Below are 16,700 nucleotides of genomic sequence, written 5' to 3' on the forward strand. Positions count from 1 at the left end.
ACGGTCTGTTGACTTTCCAAAATGAAATTGAATCTTGAATCAGAAACAGAGAGACTGTGAACACTGAGGTAGTCAGACCTTTCCTTACCAACACAATAAATGCAACTTTGCTAATTTTTTAGTTAATTAAAACACGCAACGCCCATGTGCATGCACTTTTTAAAGCCAATCTTGGGTTAGACATCCATCCATCCATCCATTATCTTCCGCTTGTCCGGGGTTCGGGTCGCGGGGGCAGCATCCTAAGCAATGAAGCCCAGACCTCCCTTTCCCCAGCCACTTCCACCAGCTCTCCAAGGGGGATTCCGAGGCGCTCCCAGGCCAGCTGGGCGATATAGTCGCGCCAGCGTGTCCTGGGTCTTCCCCGGGGTCTCCTCCCAGGTGGACTCGCCTGTGACACCTCCCGAGGGAGGCGTCCAGGAGGCATCCTAACCAGATGCCCGAACCACCTCAGCTGGCTCCTCTCGACGTGAAGAAGCAGCGGCTGGGTTAGACATTTCAACCAAAATGATTTCAATAAAAATTTATTTCTTGTTCTACATTAGTTCTCTAACTCAGGGCAGACGACCACGTTACAGCAACTGGACCACAAAGAAAGATGTGTGTGAACAGTGGACATAAACATTGACAACAAATTTGCCAAGTAGAGTGTTTCACACCGTTTTAGATATTTCAGAAAGACTTAGTTTTATGTCTCTCATAGTGCTAGCAAAAGAAAATACTTGGCTGGATAGCCAAGCTATAGGAGTCTGAAAACTCATGTGAGTGAGACTCGTCCAAAACCTTGTACTAATCAATATAAATACACCGGGGGCAGTGATGTGCTGGAGGTTAGGGAACCAGCCTCGTGACCGGAAGGTCGCCGGTTCGATCCCCAGAGCCGACAGCACACGACTGAGGTGTCCTTGAGCAAGACACCTAACCCCCAACTGCTCAACGGGCGCTGCGGATTGGGCTGCCCACCGGTCCGGGCAAGTGTGCTCACTGCCCCCTAGTGTGTGTGTCTATTCACTAGAGTGTATGTGGTGTTTCACTTCACTTTCCCCATTGTGGGACTAATAAGGGTCAATTAATTAACTGCCAAACTAAACAGTATTTCAAAATAGTACCATTATTATTATTATAGCATGTACAATACGTGGTTTTGGACACAGCTTCTGAACTTCGCTCACAAGCTGAACCTCCTAATGAAAAAGTAGAGAGTTCGCGAGGATGTTTACAAAACATTGACATTGTTGTTGTTTGTTATTGTCGTAATTCTTCTAAGTTATTGTCATTTAAAGCTGGGAGGACATCTAACAGTAAGGGTAGCTAAACAGCGACACAGGGCTCAACTTCAGAAAGAGGCTGTCGGTTTCTGATTCACCAGCTTCTTGTTCGAATTTTCCCATTCCACCTTAAATGGCGCAGCAGTTCCATTCTGGGTCTCTCTAATACTAGACGCCAGACTGCGATAGCAGCACCACTTAAGGTGGAACGGGAAAATTCGAACAACAAGCTGGTGAATCAGAAGCCGACTTCAGAAGCCTCTCAAACCGTATCAGCCTTGATTCACTGTAATACCTCGCCAAAGTAATTAAAGACCTCCCGAGACTGTTAAAACAAAAGTACTATGACACGCAAACCCCCCAAAAAAGAATAAAACGACCACATGAGCTCAGTACCTGAATTTACCGCCATCTGCGCAGCCATGGCTCATCTGCGACCCAGCCAGCCGGAGTGGTCCGGATTAATGCCAGAGCGAAAATTATATACGTTTTCGGTTTCGTGCGTGATAAGCCGCTGCTGATCGCGTTTTTATAAGTATATCATTTTTTTCGTTTATGAATATCTATATTCAGTTCAATCCATATATTCCCAATTCAGTGGCGTTTTGATACCGGTTTCCTCTCAGGCAATAAGCAAGTAGATTCGACTGTCAAAATGGCCGCAAAGTTTTTCGAGTGAATTTTTAAATCACGTTCATTAAAACCGAATCGGAATCTCATTCGTCTTTATTAAAGGACAGTCTCGAGCTAGTTATTATGTTATGGCATTCTGTACTGAACGCACTGCACATCTCATTCCTGACTTCGTACTTGTTTTTCCTCCATCGCTGTTCTCTCACTACAATACCCAGCATGCAACATGCGTTACGCAAATACGTCATGCAACCGCTGGGAATCGGAAAACGGGCTCTGTCCCTACAGCGCCCAACAAATCTAAGCAGAGCCGGTTTACGAGGAGCCTGGCCTCTCCATATTCCGCCCGTCATATCAAAAACAGCACGGCTAATGAGCAGAGGGCGCCCGCGAGTCAGTCTTCAAAGAATGGGAGCCCAACGGCTAAAAACGAAAAGTTAAAATAGTTTCTAATCACTCGCCCAGAACGTTTATGTAATTTTAGAAAGTAGAAGGATGTATTTCACTAAAAAAAAAAAATCCTACCTATATATTTCCTTTTTCGACAGCAAACGGTTTTGGGCAACGAGAGGCGGGCTTTACTGCTAGAGCGTGATGATTGATTGGCGAGCGGAGCAGCTCATTGGCTGTTCGCGCTCACATGACGTCACGGGCATGCATAAGGCGCTGTTTTAAACTGCTATAGATCGAGTTTAAAAGCTTTTAAAAATATAAGAGTGTTAAAATGTTTTATGCTGTTCAGTGTTCAGGAAATGATTACATTCTTTTACATAAAAAATGCTTAAGCATGTATAAACTATGATTTTGGTCAAATACTCCATATCAACCCATTCGTTTTGGAGTCACTCGGGAGCGCCCTCTAGCGTTTGAGACAACCTGAAGACATTGCAGATTGATCATTCTCCTCTCTACAAGGTCTCTGTCCTAACTACGAGCTGCTGATAAATACTCCGATCAGCCGTTTCTACACTCATTAAAGCTATGCTTTTAAGATGTTTTATTCTTTGTAAAGAAAAACACGAGCAAAACAAATAATCAGTACAAAATATACACATAGTATAGTACATACTAAGAGAGATAATGAACCTGATCAAATGTAATGCCATCACGTATCCTAATATAATGGGCCTGGTTATCAGGGCGAAATATGTTTGTCTGCATTTATAAGTGGAGTTATGCAGCTGAAAATCACATCTGAATCTGCTCTCTTCATTCGCACCAGTGTAAATCACTCTCGATTACAGCATCTGCTAAACACCTTATGAAGACATTCATGTCAGCATTTGGAAGAAATACTGGCAGAAGCGTCTGTTTAGAGCTACTAGCCAATCAAATTCCAGGATTCAATTGGCCAATCAGATTGCAACACAGAACTTGGACGATTAGATTCAACTGGCCAACCAAACTGGTCAGTCAGAGCACATCGTTTAACTGGCCATTCAGTTTTCAGGATTCAGCTGTGCAACTGTTGCCCTAAAGATATTGTAAATGCAGAACAGTATGCATTATGTACGTTTATGTATATCATCACTGTTGCGAAAAACCCTCTGTCTCCATCATTGTTGTTTCATTATTTTTTTGCATAAATTAAAAAGTTCAGTTGGCCTTTTTGTTTGCATTGTGTTAAAATTGCATAATGAACTGAGTATTAGAAATCGCCCAAAATTACAACCCCATTTCCAAAAAAGTTGGGACGCTGTGCAGAATGTAAATAAAAATATGATGCAATGATATGCAAATAATGTAAACCATATTTTAAAAGGAAAATACTACAAACACAACATATCAAATGTTAAAACTGAGAAATTTTATTGTTTTTTTTTTTTTAAATATATGCCCGTTTTGAATTAGATGCCAACGCGTTCCAAAAAGTTGGTACAGGGGAATGTTTACCACTGTTTCATCAGGCTCAGAGAAGGCGGTGGTTTCTTCTTTGCATTTCAGAGCTGTATTTAGCATTTGTGGATGCAGTGATGAACTGTTTTCATAGACAGTGTTTTTCAGAAGCGTTTCTGAGCCCATGCAATGATTTCCACTACAGAACCATGGCTGTTTTTAATGCAGTGCCGTCTGAGGGCCCGAAGATCTTGGCCAGTAAATACTAGTTTTTGGCCTTTTCTCTTGCTTACAGATATTTCTCCAGATTCTCTGAATCCTTTAATAACATTATGTTCTGTAGATGATGAAAAGCTAAATTTATTTGCTGTTTTACGTCAATAAACTTTATTCTTCGATTATTCTTCGATTGTCTTTCACAGAGTGGTGAACCCCTCCTCATCATTACTTCTGAAAGATTCAGCCTCTCTGGGGTGCTCTTTTTATACCCAATCATGTTACTGACCTGTTGAGAATTAACCACAATTTTTTTTTTATGTAGCATTACACAAGTTTACCAGCCTTTTGCAGCCTCACTCCAGAGAACACAGATCCTGTGCTCCACAGCTCAATCCTGGGGGGCTTCATGCTCCTCTGCTTGGTGCTGGACATAGTGTCTAGGCTTACATGTGGCTGCTCTAGAGCCTCCCCATCCTGTTTATCTACACATACTGTTTAACTGAAGATCCAATCCTGTTATGTCCAGGAACATTTCATGGGGTGTACTTACGTCTTAACGTCTTCACATACTGAATATTGTGTTGTGTATACATCTGTAGTATGTAGCATGCATAATTATGCAGTGGGTATCAGTACCACGCATTTACATTCAGTATATAGTACGCATGTATGTAGTACGTAAAGGTGTAACTTTGTTGGAAACCTGGAAAATTGGAAGAAACCCCCAAAGTAATGTACAGACATGACTTGGCTTTACAGTAAATGGACATTGATCTTAAAGATTTGTGGTCTGCAGTATGTAGTATGCACCTACAGTGTAATTTGCATTTATATGTAGTTACTTCGGGATATACAGTGATGCTTAGTTCAAATGGTGTTTGTCACAGACAAAAATTTTTAGATTTAGTGCTAGAATAAAGTGAATTTTCAAAGGAAGATCATCAAAGGTAATAATTAATTACTACATAATTAATGTATACTTGATTAAAATCAATGTCTACATTTATTGTCATTATGCAAACTGTATCTTTTCCCCTCCAACCTAATTATTACAGTACTTTTGAATCCGTCTCTACAATGCAGAAATTTGGTTTGATTTGATTTGTCAAGAAAGATTTGATTAGGCCAAAACTTTACTGCAAAATTTTCGGGGAACAATGTCCAGGCATCAGACAATGTATTCCTAACAATTTCATCTGTTAGCTTTCTGTGATGTAGCATTTAAGGGCATTAAATGCTAAGGGCTTCTGGTTCCTGTCACCATCACTGTATATAATCCTGACTCTAAGTTTCTCTTAAATGGCGTGTTTTACACTGAACCGCTTCGAATGACTTTTCTTATATCTTAATGACTTGGACAGAAATTTTAACAAAACTGTAGAATTCCCCCTTAATGGAACGGGTGACCAAAAAATAAAATGTACAAATGCATTCGATCAGTCAAGACATGTTTGGTGCCTGGAGTTAGTTTTTTTTTTTTTTTGCTTACTTTTGCACTTTCCATTAACAAGTAATGGAAGTCTGCATTGTATTTCTGCTGCTGCAAATGCAGTCATTCTTATAACCATTCCTATCACTCTGCCCATTTGGGTCTTTGTGAGTGGTGAGAAATAAGAAACAAATCAAATGATCAACATGACAAAATAATATTTATTAAAAGAGGGTTTTTGATTCAAAGGGAGCACGAGTGATTGGTTATTGGCTCAAATCTACATAAAAACTTAGAGTCTTCAATACTGAACTAACAAACAAATTTTCTTCTAGGCCTTCTCGATTGCACTCAAGAACTACTATTCAGGTGTGGAAAAGATAGAGTGCCTTAATACAGCGTTCTATACCATTTCAACTAAACTGGATTTATAACAATTTTATTTATAAAAAAGGAAAAAAAAAAGTCAACAAAAATATTCAAAACACACCAAACTAGATCTAGTATTGCTTAAAAAGAGATGTAGCTCAGAGGGAGTGCACAAATATGGAGAGTAAAACAACAAAAAAGCAAGCTCTGTACATCACACAGCCAAACTTGCACCGCTGAGAATTCGTACTCATGATTTTTCTTTTTTTCTTTTTGATCGTCAAAAAAAAAAAAAAAAAGTACAAAGTCCTCATGACACCTCCTCTCCATTCCAAGGCAAAACTGAAAAGAAACAAATGCGAATTATTTTGGCTTACAAGAGTCCATCCAGTGTCCCGCTCTAAACTCGTGAGGATGAAAATAAGTTAAAAAAATTCTTTGAGTGGTTTTTCAAAAAAAAAAAAAGAAAAAAAAGTAGCAATAGAGAAAGAAACAGAAAGAAAGAGACAGACACTGTGTATGTTCTGTTCATCCTGCCATGCAAGTTCACCAAAGCCAGCCAACCAGTGACTGAGAGACTGTGCCTTTGTGTCTGAGAGTGCGCGCTTTTCTTTCAGCCCCTTCGTTTGCTGCCGGTATTCAGGGAAAAGGGTTAAGTGAATACTGGTCGTGTCTGAAAGTCAGCAATAGGAACCATTCATGGTCACTTGTTTCACAGGAACACAGGAAGCAGGAACACCAGGAAAACTCCACAAACTGCAGTCCAGTTGCCATGTCATGTGCCATGGACACTTTTGAAACCCACTCTCAGTGCGTCTAGGTGGTACGCTCCTGTTCGTCCACCTCCTGTTTGGTTCTTCTTAGATTGCTTTTCACTTTAACAAACTCAGGCGTGTTCTCCTGCTCCTCCTCAATCTTCTGCTGCTCCAGCTCCAGCTAGAGACAAAGAGAGAGACACACGTTATAGTCCATGTATGTGCCATGTTTCATACGATACTCTGTACCATGGAGTACAGAAGGGACAGGGCTCCCTGGGCTGAAGCCCAACTTGTTACTTTTTCATGAGCCAAATCAATTTTTCTTGCCTTTGAATCCAGATCTATGCCACACATATGTTCATGGTATGAATTTTTTATCCTATTATTATCCATTCTATTACACAGGAAAAGTGGAGCCAAGTGCGACTGACAGGCTTGCCTGTATCAAAATCAACTCAATAAAAATAAACTTTATTTGAATTATGCTTCTTTATTTTTACAAATTAACCACCTTCCTCATATAAAAACAAACAAGGAAAAAGAGAATTTCATACACTCAATATTTATTTGAACATATGTACACTCTTAAAAATGAAGGCTCCTAAACAGATCCTGGTTTGGATGTATGGTTTTAGGAAATTATATTCATTTAAATAGATCCTTTATTTTTCCAGGTTCATAATAACCCTTTCAAAATGTCTTTAAAAAGCAATTTCAGCCTGTTTTAGAAGAAGATCTTCAGCTCCGCCTTGAATTGTAATATTAAATTTTAGTCATATTTTGAATTAAACTACTCTTTATATAATAAAGAGATAAGCTACTTTATATTCATAAAAATATCTGATAAGTCCAGTGGAATGAGGCCTGCAGAAAGGGGCTAAGCATGATTCATCATCTCATTTAAAGGACAAAACTGTGTAATGGCCTTTGCTAGCCTTAAAATATAGTTTTGATTACATCACTCTGCACTGGGGCAGACCATCACAAAAACACGTTCCCACCAGTTGCAACTAAAGAGAAACCAAACTAAAGAGAAGTTTGATTGGTCTGCACTAAACAGGGTAAGTATGAAAGCAGCCTTAATCTTGTGTGAAGAGTAGATATTTATGAGAGTATGTATTCATGAGCACCTGTTCAAGTTTCTGCTGTCTCTTCAGGAGCTCAATCTCCAAATCTGATCGCTTCTTATGAGCCTCTTGCTCTTCCTTCTGAGCCTTCAGCACCTGATCTCTCTTCCTCTTCTCCATCACCTTCTGCAGCTCAGGTTTATTCTGAGGAGCCAGGCCTCTGTGGGAAAGAAACACGTGAAGAGCGGGGAAAAACATCAGATCCTTTGAAACACAGGATCCTTTCGAACATATGAGCTATGGTCACAGATTAGGCCAAACAAAAAGGCAGAGGCCTAATGGCCATCGCAGCAATGTGATGTTGGGTAAAATGAGTTTGTGTGTGAGAAAGTAAATCAGATTGTCATTGCTGCCAACACAGCAGAGCCACAATCCCTTAAGCATCACCATGGTGACGCCATTGCAGGAACCGTTTAACTCTGTGATTTAGATCAGGGAACAGGCTGAGTCAGAGAGGGAATATTAATTCACAGAGACTTACGTAATGCGTGCCCTTATAAAAAGCCTGACTGTCCCACATCATCTAATCTCAGGATGTTTGCATGGGATTGAGAGACTAGGGACTAAATGATAACACAGCAGCGCTCTAGTTTCAAAGCATACAGAGCTGACCCTCTTTTACTGCCAAACACTGACAGCTTCACCAGACCTATAAAATGCCTGAAATGAAACAGTCTGCGTGCTTGTGTGCAGAACAGCTGCAAAGTTGTCTGAATGTACCAAGACACATAGATCTAACAGAAACTAACTATACTGGTTGAAAAATAAGCATAAATCATTTCTTATAAACAGCTGAATTGAAAACCTTCATATTGTCCCCATCATATCAAAGCTTCATAACTCTTTTTTTGTTTATACTGTCTTTTGAAAACCATGTGAACATTGCATGACCAAAATACCAACAGAATTAAAATAATCTTGCTACATTAACATATTCTAAAGTTAAGAACTTCCATTAAGCATTTAGCATTTTCCAGACACAAGGGTTTGCTATAACTCTGGCTTGCCAAAGCATCCGACAGGCACTGCCTTTGGAAATGGTCTGAAATGAGCAAACGCACACGAATGGAAACAAAATCACAGCTTTTGGCTTTCAGAAAGAAAATCTGACAAGGCTGAAGAGGCCAGGGAATAGTGAAGAATGGCTGAAATGAGATGCTCTTAGTGTTTGGGTTGTGGTTACATAACAACGTGGCTCTGTATCTGAGGTGAGGAATGGAAAAAGTCTAACATGAAACATCTACACTCACTGCAGACCAGGACAAACAGAATTCCAGATTCCGATTTTCCCCAACCCAGGCTCCAGATGAGCTAAACTAAGTGGACATGTTCCTTTGTGATTTGTGGATCAGTGCTTCCAAAGCACAAGCAGTAAGCCACAAAAAGTACATTTAAAGGTGCATTCCAGTCAGAAACTAGAGTTTAATATGCTAGTTGTCATGATAGTTCAGTATCATAACTTTTAGCTTTGACAGAATTCACAACTTTCTATCAGTTTTGGGTTTTTGTTCACTGATGTTCTCTCACTACAGTACCCAGCATGCATTACACGAACACATCATACAACCTTTTGGAATCCCAGTGGGGTCAACCGATCTTTTCTGTCGTTTGAGAAATCCATTATTTTCATTGTAATGATTTGAAGACTAACTTTATGGCTGTAAAAAGTTATTAAGTCCTTTTGCCTTCACTATCTAATAGAGAGGGGGAAAAAAAAGCACATCAAAACAGCCTGTCCTAAAAAAAACACCCCATAACATGTTGCAGTTTCCAAAAGTTCCTCCCGCCTTCAAAATACATCATCAGAAGGATTTTCCTAGTCTTTAAGCTGGAAAACATGGCTCTTTGAGACTATAGTGGGACAGCTGTAGGAGGTGAGTAGTCTAGTTTACAGATATAGCCATATTTACATTTGGCAGAGCATCATTTTAAGGTTTAGGTCTTTATGCAGGTCCTAGGTAAGGGTATTTGGCAAGAGATCATAGATCGTACAGCATGTAATTCTCACATACACTCTGATTGCATTTTGAGGGGAGAAGTTAATCTATCAACAGTGATGTATTTTGCAACATACCTCCTGGTTATTGATTAAAGCGGTCCTATAAAAAAATGTGTCGTCAAATGACTTTTGCTCTGTCTTCTAACCTACCAGGAACATACAGGTGTTTTCCTGTCACACCCCTCCTTCAGCTTTCAAGACATAAAGCACTTTAGACATAGTTGCATTAGTATTGGGGAATATAGTTTTTATAGATGGTCTTTAAGGCAAGTTTGATAACAGCATGTTAGAGAAAATAACAACATTAAATGAGTTTAGCTATACGACAAAAATCCATTCTGCTTAAGAGAGCTTGCAGCTCAAGGACACTTAGCCATTGCAAGGACTTGTGAAGTTCCAACAGCAGCACACATGATTTAACATAATAAAAGTACTGATTAAAAGAAGAAGAAGAAAAAAAACAAAACAAGTATTGTATGATACCTACAAATAATACTGGGCTTCCTCGAGAAAGGATAATATTAAGCTCAAATAAGTGCTCAGATCAACAGCTAATTCTAATTTTCTCAGGTGCCTAAAATTTTAGAGTACTGTATAAATGCAGAGTGTAATGATGTGCACAGTCCATGTATTGATTTGATTAACAAAAGTAATTCCAATAACAATTATAATAAAATTAGTATACATAATACATTCATAATTCAACAGTGAAAAATTCATTAAAACGGACTGATATATATTGATAACTTCAATACTTTGTGCATTACACATGATCAATAGTCACTACAACAATTACTACTGTCTTTAGAGTAAAACATTAATGGTCTTGGTGTCAGTCACCGCAACATTCAGACAACAAGTAACTACAAGAGAAATGCATGAAATGGAGAAAGTACAAACGCTCACATAGAATGACCTAAAACAAGACACTGTATGTGATCTCTGGGATGGCTACACAGATAATAACACAGGCCCTTCAAATCCCCACATTGCCTGAACAAAAAGTACCTACATTCAAGCCTTGTCACACCCCTCATAATCCCTTATGAATGTTATCGTCTCACAATCAGGAGCTGGGGGTTCACATTCTTACTGAAACTCCTTTTTTCAGGCATTAAGAAGTTCCTTGAGTCATGCAGGAGTGTACAAGTTAAGTTCAAACAGTTTCTGTGAGTTTCAGTGGGTGGTAATTCATAGCCATTGATTATGTAACCATACAGACTGAGAGAATATACAGTCCTCTCAGACAGACTGCCTAAAGCATCCACCATCTATTCTGACTGCACATATCACAGAGATTGACTACAATACAAACCAGTGAGAGGTCGAAACCTCTATTACATAAACATCTGCAGCCCACTCTCATCCACTATGTTATCTAATGTATGATGCAATACATCACCCTATATATAGTCTGACCTCCATCACTTGCACTGCTGTTCCTCACTAACTGTCCTGCCAGCAGAAATGGTTTTGTAATCACATTAATACACATACAAAAATGCTTTGCTCTGAGTGGAGGAGTGAGAAGACAAGAAAGCGAGAGAGAAGGTGCAAGACAAGGTGGAAAAAACGAGGGAGGGAGGGAGAGAAAGTGGGAGAGACAGAGAGAGAGTGGGGGGACGATGCTGTAATCCTGCTTATGTAACTGTTCATCTCTCTGCATCTCTGCAAGCATCACTGCTGCATCTAAACATGTTGAGAATGAGGAAATCTTACCTCTCCCTCAGGCAGAACATACCTCAGGAGGTAGTGATATGCTAAATCAAATATCATGGTACTACAGCTGTCAAGATGAATCAATTAAACTAACCAATTCAATTTTTTCAAGTGACAGATTACACTTTACCTTCTCTATGATTCCGCAGGGATTAGTTGGCAATTTGCATAATGACAAGGCACATTTTTAATCCTTTTACTGCTCACTCTCTTACAGAGCAAAACACAGCCTGACGGACACAGTTTTTTGCCACATAGTGTCCCATATATGTAGGTGTGTCCATCAGGCTGTATTTCGTACTGTAAGTTTGGTCTTGGTATGTATTTCACACACACACACACACACACACACACACACACACACACACACACACACACACACACACACACACACACACACACACACACTCCATTTCCAAAAACATAAACCTTCTTTACTCTATTGGATGTTGGACCAATATGCTTCAGAAACATTTGGAACAAATCCTCTTACATTAACATCCAATAGAGTAAAGAAGGTTTATGCCTTCTCCTGTAAAGTTACCATTTTGGAGATACTTGTTTTTCTTTGGACAGCAACGATATGTAAACAGCCAATTTTGAAGTCAGTGTATTTGTGATGTCAGAATATTCATCAGCATCAGTTTAGAAGTTATAAGGAGTATATCTGGGATAAAAAGAGGTTAAAAAAATAGTCATGTAAAAATGATTGTTTTTTGTACACATAACCACAAAAAATGTACATAAAATAAATATAAAATAAAATGCAAAAAAATAAAATAAAATGCAAAAAAAAGTAGGATATGGGCCCTTTAAATCAATATTTACATAAACAAACTATTTGTTCAATGTAACTTTATTGATTATGATAACTATTATTTATTGTCATATTGCCCACCCCCAACACACGCATACGCATACACACACACACACACACACACAGACACACGCACACACAAAATCAAATATGAACACTGCCATTTAGCCACTGATATCTCTAGCAGTGCTGACGGTTAGGTTCTGGATGAGAAGATGTGCTAATGACTGTGAAACTTGCTCAGAACCCTCTGGTTTCTCTATGTTATGCAATCCAATAACACTGAACCACTGGGGAGTGGGACAGCTCTTTATGCTCAACCAATTACAAGCCGAAGTAGGGGGGTATGGGGTGAATGCATTGATGTTATGTAAGCACGCTGGTAACAAATGTGGCTTCAAGGTTTCTTTCTCACTGACTACAACACTTACGTTTTGCATAAGAGAGTGTCTGTTCTCCAACATCAAAGCACAACATCAAGAGAAGAAGGAAACAGAGGGAGAGCCAGAGACATTTGTTTCTGGCTTGTGCTTATCAGTTTCCTTGATTTCTGTCTGCTTGGACACAGTACGGTACAAACAGACCTGCCAGCAGACTCTTACATCAGGAGTCTGCATGTCCATCCAGCTCTCGAAGCTTAAGAGTACCTGTCACTGTGAAATGGATTTTACCATTTGCCAGTCTATATTTCAAAGACACAGAGAAACATTCAGGCACTTAATGACTGAAACCTGCAAAATGTCAGTATTCTGTGCTGGCATTCATACTGCTGTGGCTTTCATATTGTTATGGTTCAGCCAAAAATCTGCTTTTAAAACTATTGTTGCAGCTAATAGTGAGTCTTACAGTGTCTCAATCAAAAAGTCTACTTAACAGCTCAAAATAGTGCCAGGTAAGTGTGTGATGATTTAGGCATTTAGTTTGCACAGTGCTCATTGGTGGGGGACTTTTTAGCAATGTTAGCTTCACAACTTGAGTGCAGAAATTCTGAAGCATGATTCAGATACTAAGCATGTTTCACTACATTTAGCGTAAGGAACAAGTTATTTTTTATATTTTAAACATAAAATTTGTCATTTTAATGTATCTTTTTGATCTAATCATTATTTTAACATAGAAGGTGAAGGGTAGCAGAGTAGAAGGAGAGACATAGAGAGAGCTATAGAGGTGACAGTTTTCAGATAGAATAGAGTGAGAAAAGTAAATATGAACAGACTTCCAGTTTAAAATACTCAGTAAATAATCCAGCTCATGTGATGTGCTGTATCACATTACCAACCACACCCTGCTATAAATGGACTACTGCCATCACCTTCAATCAACAGCACGCTGATGATGTTGATAGTGATGAAGATGGTGGCAATGACAGAAGGGAGAAAAGAAGGCATTATTGTAAAGAATTAGTTAGATGAAAAGGAAAGAAAGACTGAACCAAGAACTGGAACAGTAAAAAGACACTGAACTGAAGTGTAGTCTTAAAGCAAGGTAGCCAGAAAGGGGGAGAAACATTTAAGAAACTAATGAGAAGGATAAGAGAGAGGGGCCTGCTGAACAGGTCTGGGGGGCTTCACCTCTTCTGATTCATGAGGAGTTCTCTGTGTAGATCTTGGTGGTTTCTGGAGGTCTTCACTGGGTTAATGAGTTTCTTAGGCTTGATGAGTTCATCACAGTCTCCGTCCATGTAGTCTGGCTCTGCCATGATGCTTCGCACACGAGGCAATCTCTCTGGCAACTCGGACTGCTCCAAACCTGAAGAAGAAGAAGAAGAAGAAGAAGAAGAAGAATTCACATATTTACTAATGACAGACTTTTACATTATTCACATTCAAATAAAACTGGAGCAGATTTGACAGAAAAGTGCATCAGGCTTTTCCAGCATCTCTGAATTAATCCCACAAATTCAGAAAATAACAGTTCTTCAGAAAATGTGCATAAAAGCATGCTAAAGAATAGAATATTAAATGAGAGCAGTTATGCAACCACTGCTCATTCTGCTTAAGAGAGCTCGTGGTACAAAACCACAAAACAAACCATCAACTCTACCTGCAGTATCACAAGATTTCCCAAACAAAAAATAATCTACAAAACAACATGTGATCTGGACAAGAGCCAAAGAGTTGTAGATGCTTAATTTTTCCGGCACGTGCCCGTGTCTTATCTTTTATTACTTCTGATGTAAATGATTACCTGCCTGTGTGACAGGTTTCTCACACAGAGAGACTGCTAACAATGTAAACAAGCAAAGGACATTTCAAAACCTTGATTCCAAGCGTTATACACACAACATTTATACAGAACTCCAGAAATGGTACAGACTGTACCTTCAGCACTGTGCATGTTCATCAGCCACTATTAGCAAAAACATCAGAGGCCAAAGAATGATTCAATGCAACATGTCACAGATCACCACAAATGAAATGTTTCAGCTTGAGAAAGCATTCAAATTAACACATGAGCCATTACACCATTTACTTCTCTGGAAATAGCCCACAGCCTACAGCCTATATGCATGACAGTACCGTCAGATGGACACACAAAAAAAAGAGAAAAAAATCACAATATTAAATAAAACTAGCCCCTCAGAACTGATAAGTTACTCAGTGAGCTGTTCCACTATCAAACAGTGAATTTCCACATAAACAGAAATTGCTATGTTTACATGGTATCCAAAGTCTCACCTGGCAGGACTGGGTATCTGAACACTGGGTATCTGAACATGGTGGCCATCGTGAAGTTCAGAGTGAGGAAAATAGCCTGGAGCGGTTTAAATATTTGTTCTCTCTGGGAGGAAAGCTGAGTAACACAGCGAGGAGAGAAGCTGGCAGCTCCCACACTACTGCTGATTCAGATCGTGACAGAAACCACCGCCGCCTTTCAGCCTGACCGCGTCATGCCATACGCCCCGCCCTCCTGCGCTGGGATTGGCTAGCACTTTTTGGCACCATCACTTTTTTAAGTTGGATTTCGTGTATTTTGTTTTTTTACCAAGTAGACGCAGAACACCTTCCCAGCTCAAATATAGCGAAAATGGGCTGCCAGTCTGAACAGAACCTTTAAAACGAACTGAACTAAAATCACCCAGACTGAGATCATTAACACGTTGAGTGCGCACATTATAACGCCAAAGTACCTGAGCAGAGCAACCCAGCAAAGACAGGGGTGCAGCCTCGGGCAGTGAGTTTTCCAGAGATATGGTTTATGAATTATCATGGAAACTGAGGTTACTGGAATTTTTTTTTTTCAATCGCTAGGCAAACATTGTCCTACAGTTTTTCTTTTGCTATGTTAGACTTTTACTGGGTCATACTGTACAAAGTTCCCCCCCTCGCCCCTCTCAGCATTTTTTATTTGGGATGTGATCTACCGCACAAGTCCCACGCGTATTGTGGACTACAGTGATTTTTTTTGTACCCTGTAACAATATGCAGATGTACAAACACAGGAATTGTTGCAGAGTTGATACAAAGGATCCAAAAAAACAGCAGATTTAGCACAGAGTCATAGTTTGAGCATGTTAAGTTTGTGGTAACTGGTACCACAACATGTAATGGAGATGTTTCGATAACACAAAATAATACAAGCGAGAAAAACAACAACGTGGATCATTAGTATATGTACAAATAAAGAGAGGGGAAAAGGGAGAACAAAAAACAAGCGAGGTTCACATTTATCGGGAGTATCAGGAGATATTTCTTTATATCTTTTTGTAAGAATACATTTCATTCTTTTGCATTTTAGCTCTTTATAGAAGTTAAAAGCGCGAGTTAACTACGAGAATTCAGCGCAGCTCTGGGCTCGTGATGCACTGTGATGGTGAAATTGTAGTTGTTGTCAGATTACGTCACTCGACTACTAACCAATACCAGCGGAGGAGGGCGGGGCTTATCGGGATACGAGCAGATTGAAAATAACGCCGTTTGTCAACAAGGCACGAGATACAGAGGCTGTAGAGAAACAGCACAAAACAGAGCGTGACGTGACAGTTTAAAAAGCATGTAAGTGGACTTGCTGGAACGAAACAGAGCAAAAGTGGTGGGGAAATGAGAAAGGTTACTATGCAACTGCACAGTCACAAAAACACACAGGTAGTGTATTTGTGAGATGCAAAACCTCGAGCGTGCGCGTGATCTGTAACGTGCTCTAGTCTTCGCTGAATCAATGTAATGTCACGCATCGTCCACTAGAGGCCGACAAAAGCCATTCATATGCTGTTCCACTAAAAGCTGAATGACGCAATTCAACATCAAATCCAATTTACAAACACAATGGGACTGAGTTCAATAGCACAAGATGTGGGAATTCTCCAAAAAGCTCTCTGAGGTAGATTACATCCAAAAATGGAAAATGCTGCAACAGCAGCGTGTGGACTGCATTTCCTCAAAATCCTGTTTTAGGACTATAAAAAGCTGCAGTGCAAATTTGTTTAGATTTATAGATGCATCATATAAAGCCCAGCATTCAGTTTCCCTTTTTATGATTTACTGCTGCAGACTTGGGTGACTTTGCTTAAGAAAAAGAAAAAAAAA

The 16,700-nt window shown here is 39.6% G+C and overlaps 2 protein-coding genes across 5 annotated transcripts in view; both read right to left on the reverse strand.

The window, feature by feature from the left end:
• The window catches only part of nup205 (nucleoporin 205), a 24,536-nt gene extending 22,488 nt beyond the window's left edge, over positions 1–2,048 (reverse strand). Inside the window, exon 1 of the mRNA XM_017685475.2 lies at positions 1,665–2,048. Coding sequence (XP_017540964.1) covers positions 1,665–1,692 — 28 coding nt within the window. The 5' untranslated portion in view covers positions 1,693–2,048. The remainder of the gene's footprint in view (positions 1–1,664) is intronic.
• Positions 2,049–5,586: 3,538 nt separating this feature from the next.
• fam107b (family with sequence similarity 107 member B) overlaps positions 5,587–16,700 on the reverse strand; it is a 29,890-nt gene continuing 18,776 nt past the window's right edge. For 3 of the 4 annotated variants that reach the window (XM_017685123.2, XM_017685279.2, XM_017685196.2), the window contains exons 2-4: positions 13,746–13,923; positions 7,643–7,799; positions 5,587–6,690 (exon numbers count right to left, since the gene is read on the reverse strand). In XM_017685123.2, the coding sequence (XP_017540612.1) occupies positions 6,571–6,690; positions 7,643–7,799; positions 13,746–13,873 (405 nt within the window). In that variant the 5' untranslated portion in view covers positions 13,874–13,923 and the 3' untranslated portion in view covers positions 5,587–6,570. Of the gene's footprint in view, positions 6,691–7,642; positions 7,800–13,745; positions 13,924–14,852; positions 15,027–16,700 lie in introns of those variants that run through there. The other variant, XM_017685055.2, reaches the window with a different exon arrangement.

Source organism: Pygocentrus nattereri, chromosome 7, assembly GCF_015220715.1.
Source record: "Pygocentrus nattereri isolate fPygNat1 chromosome 7, fPygNat1.pri, whole genome shotgun sequence".
Taxonomy (NCBI): domain Eukaryota; kingdom Metazoa; phylum Chordata; class Actinopteri; order Characiformes; family Serrasalmidae; genus Pygocentrus; species Pygocentrus nattereri.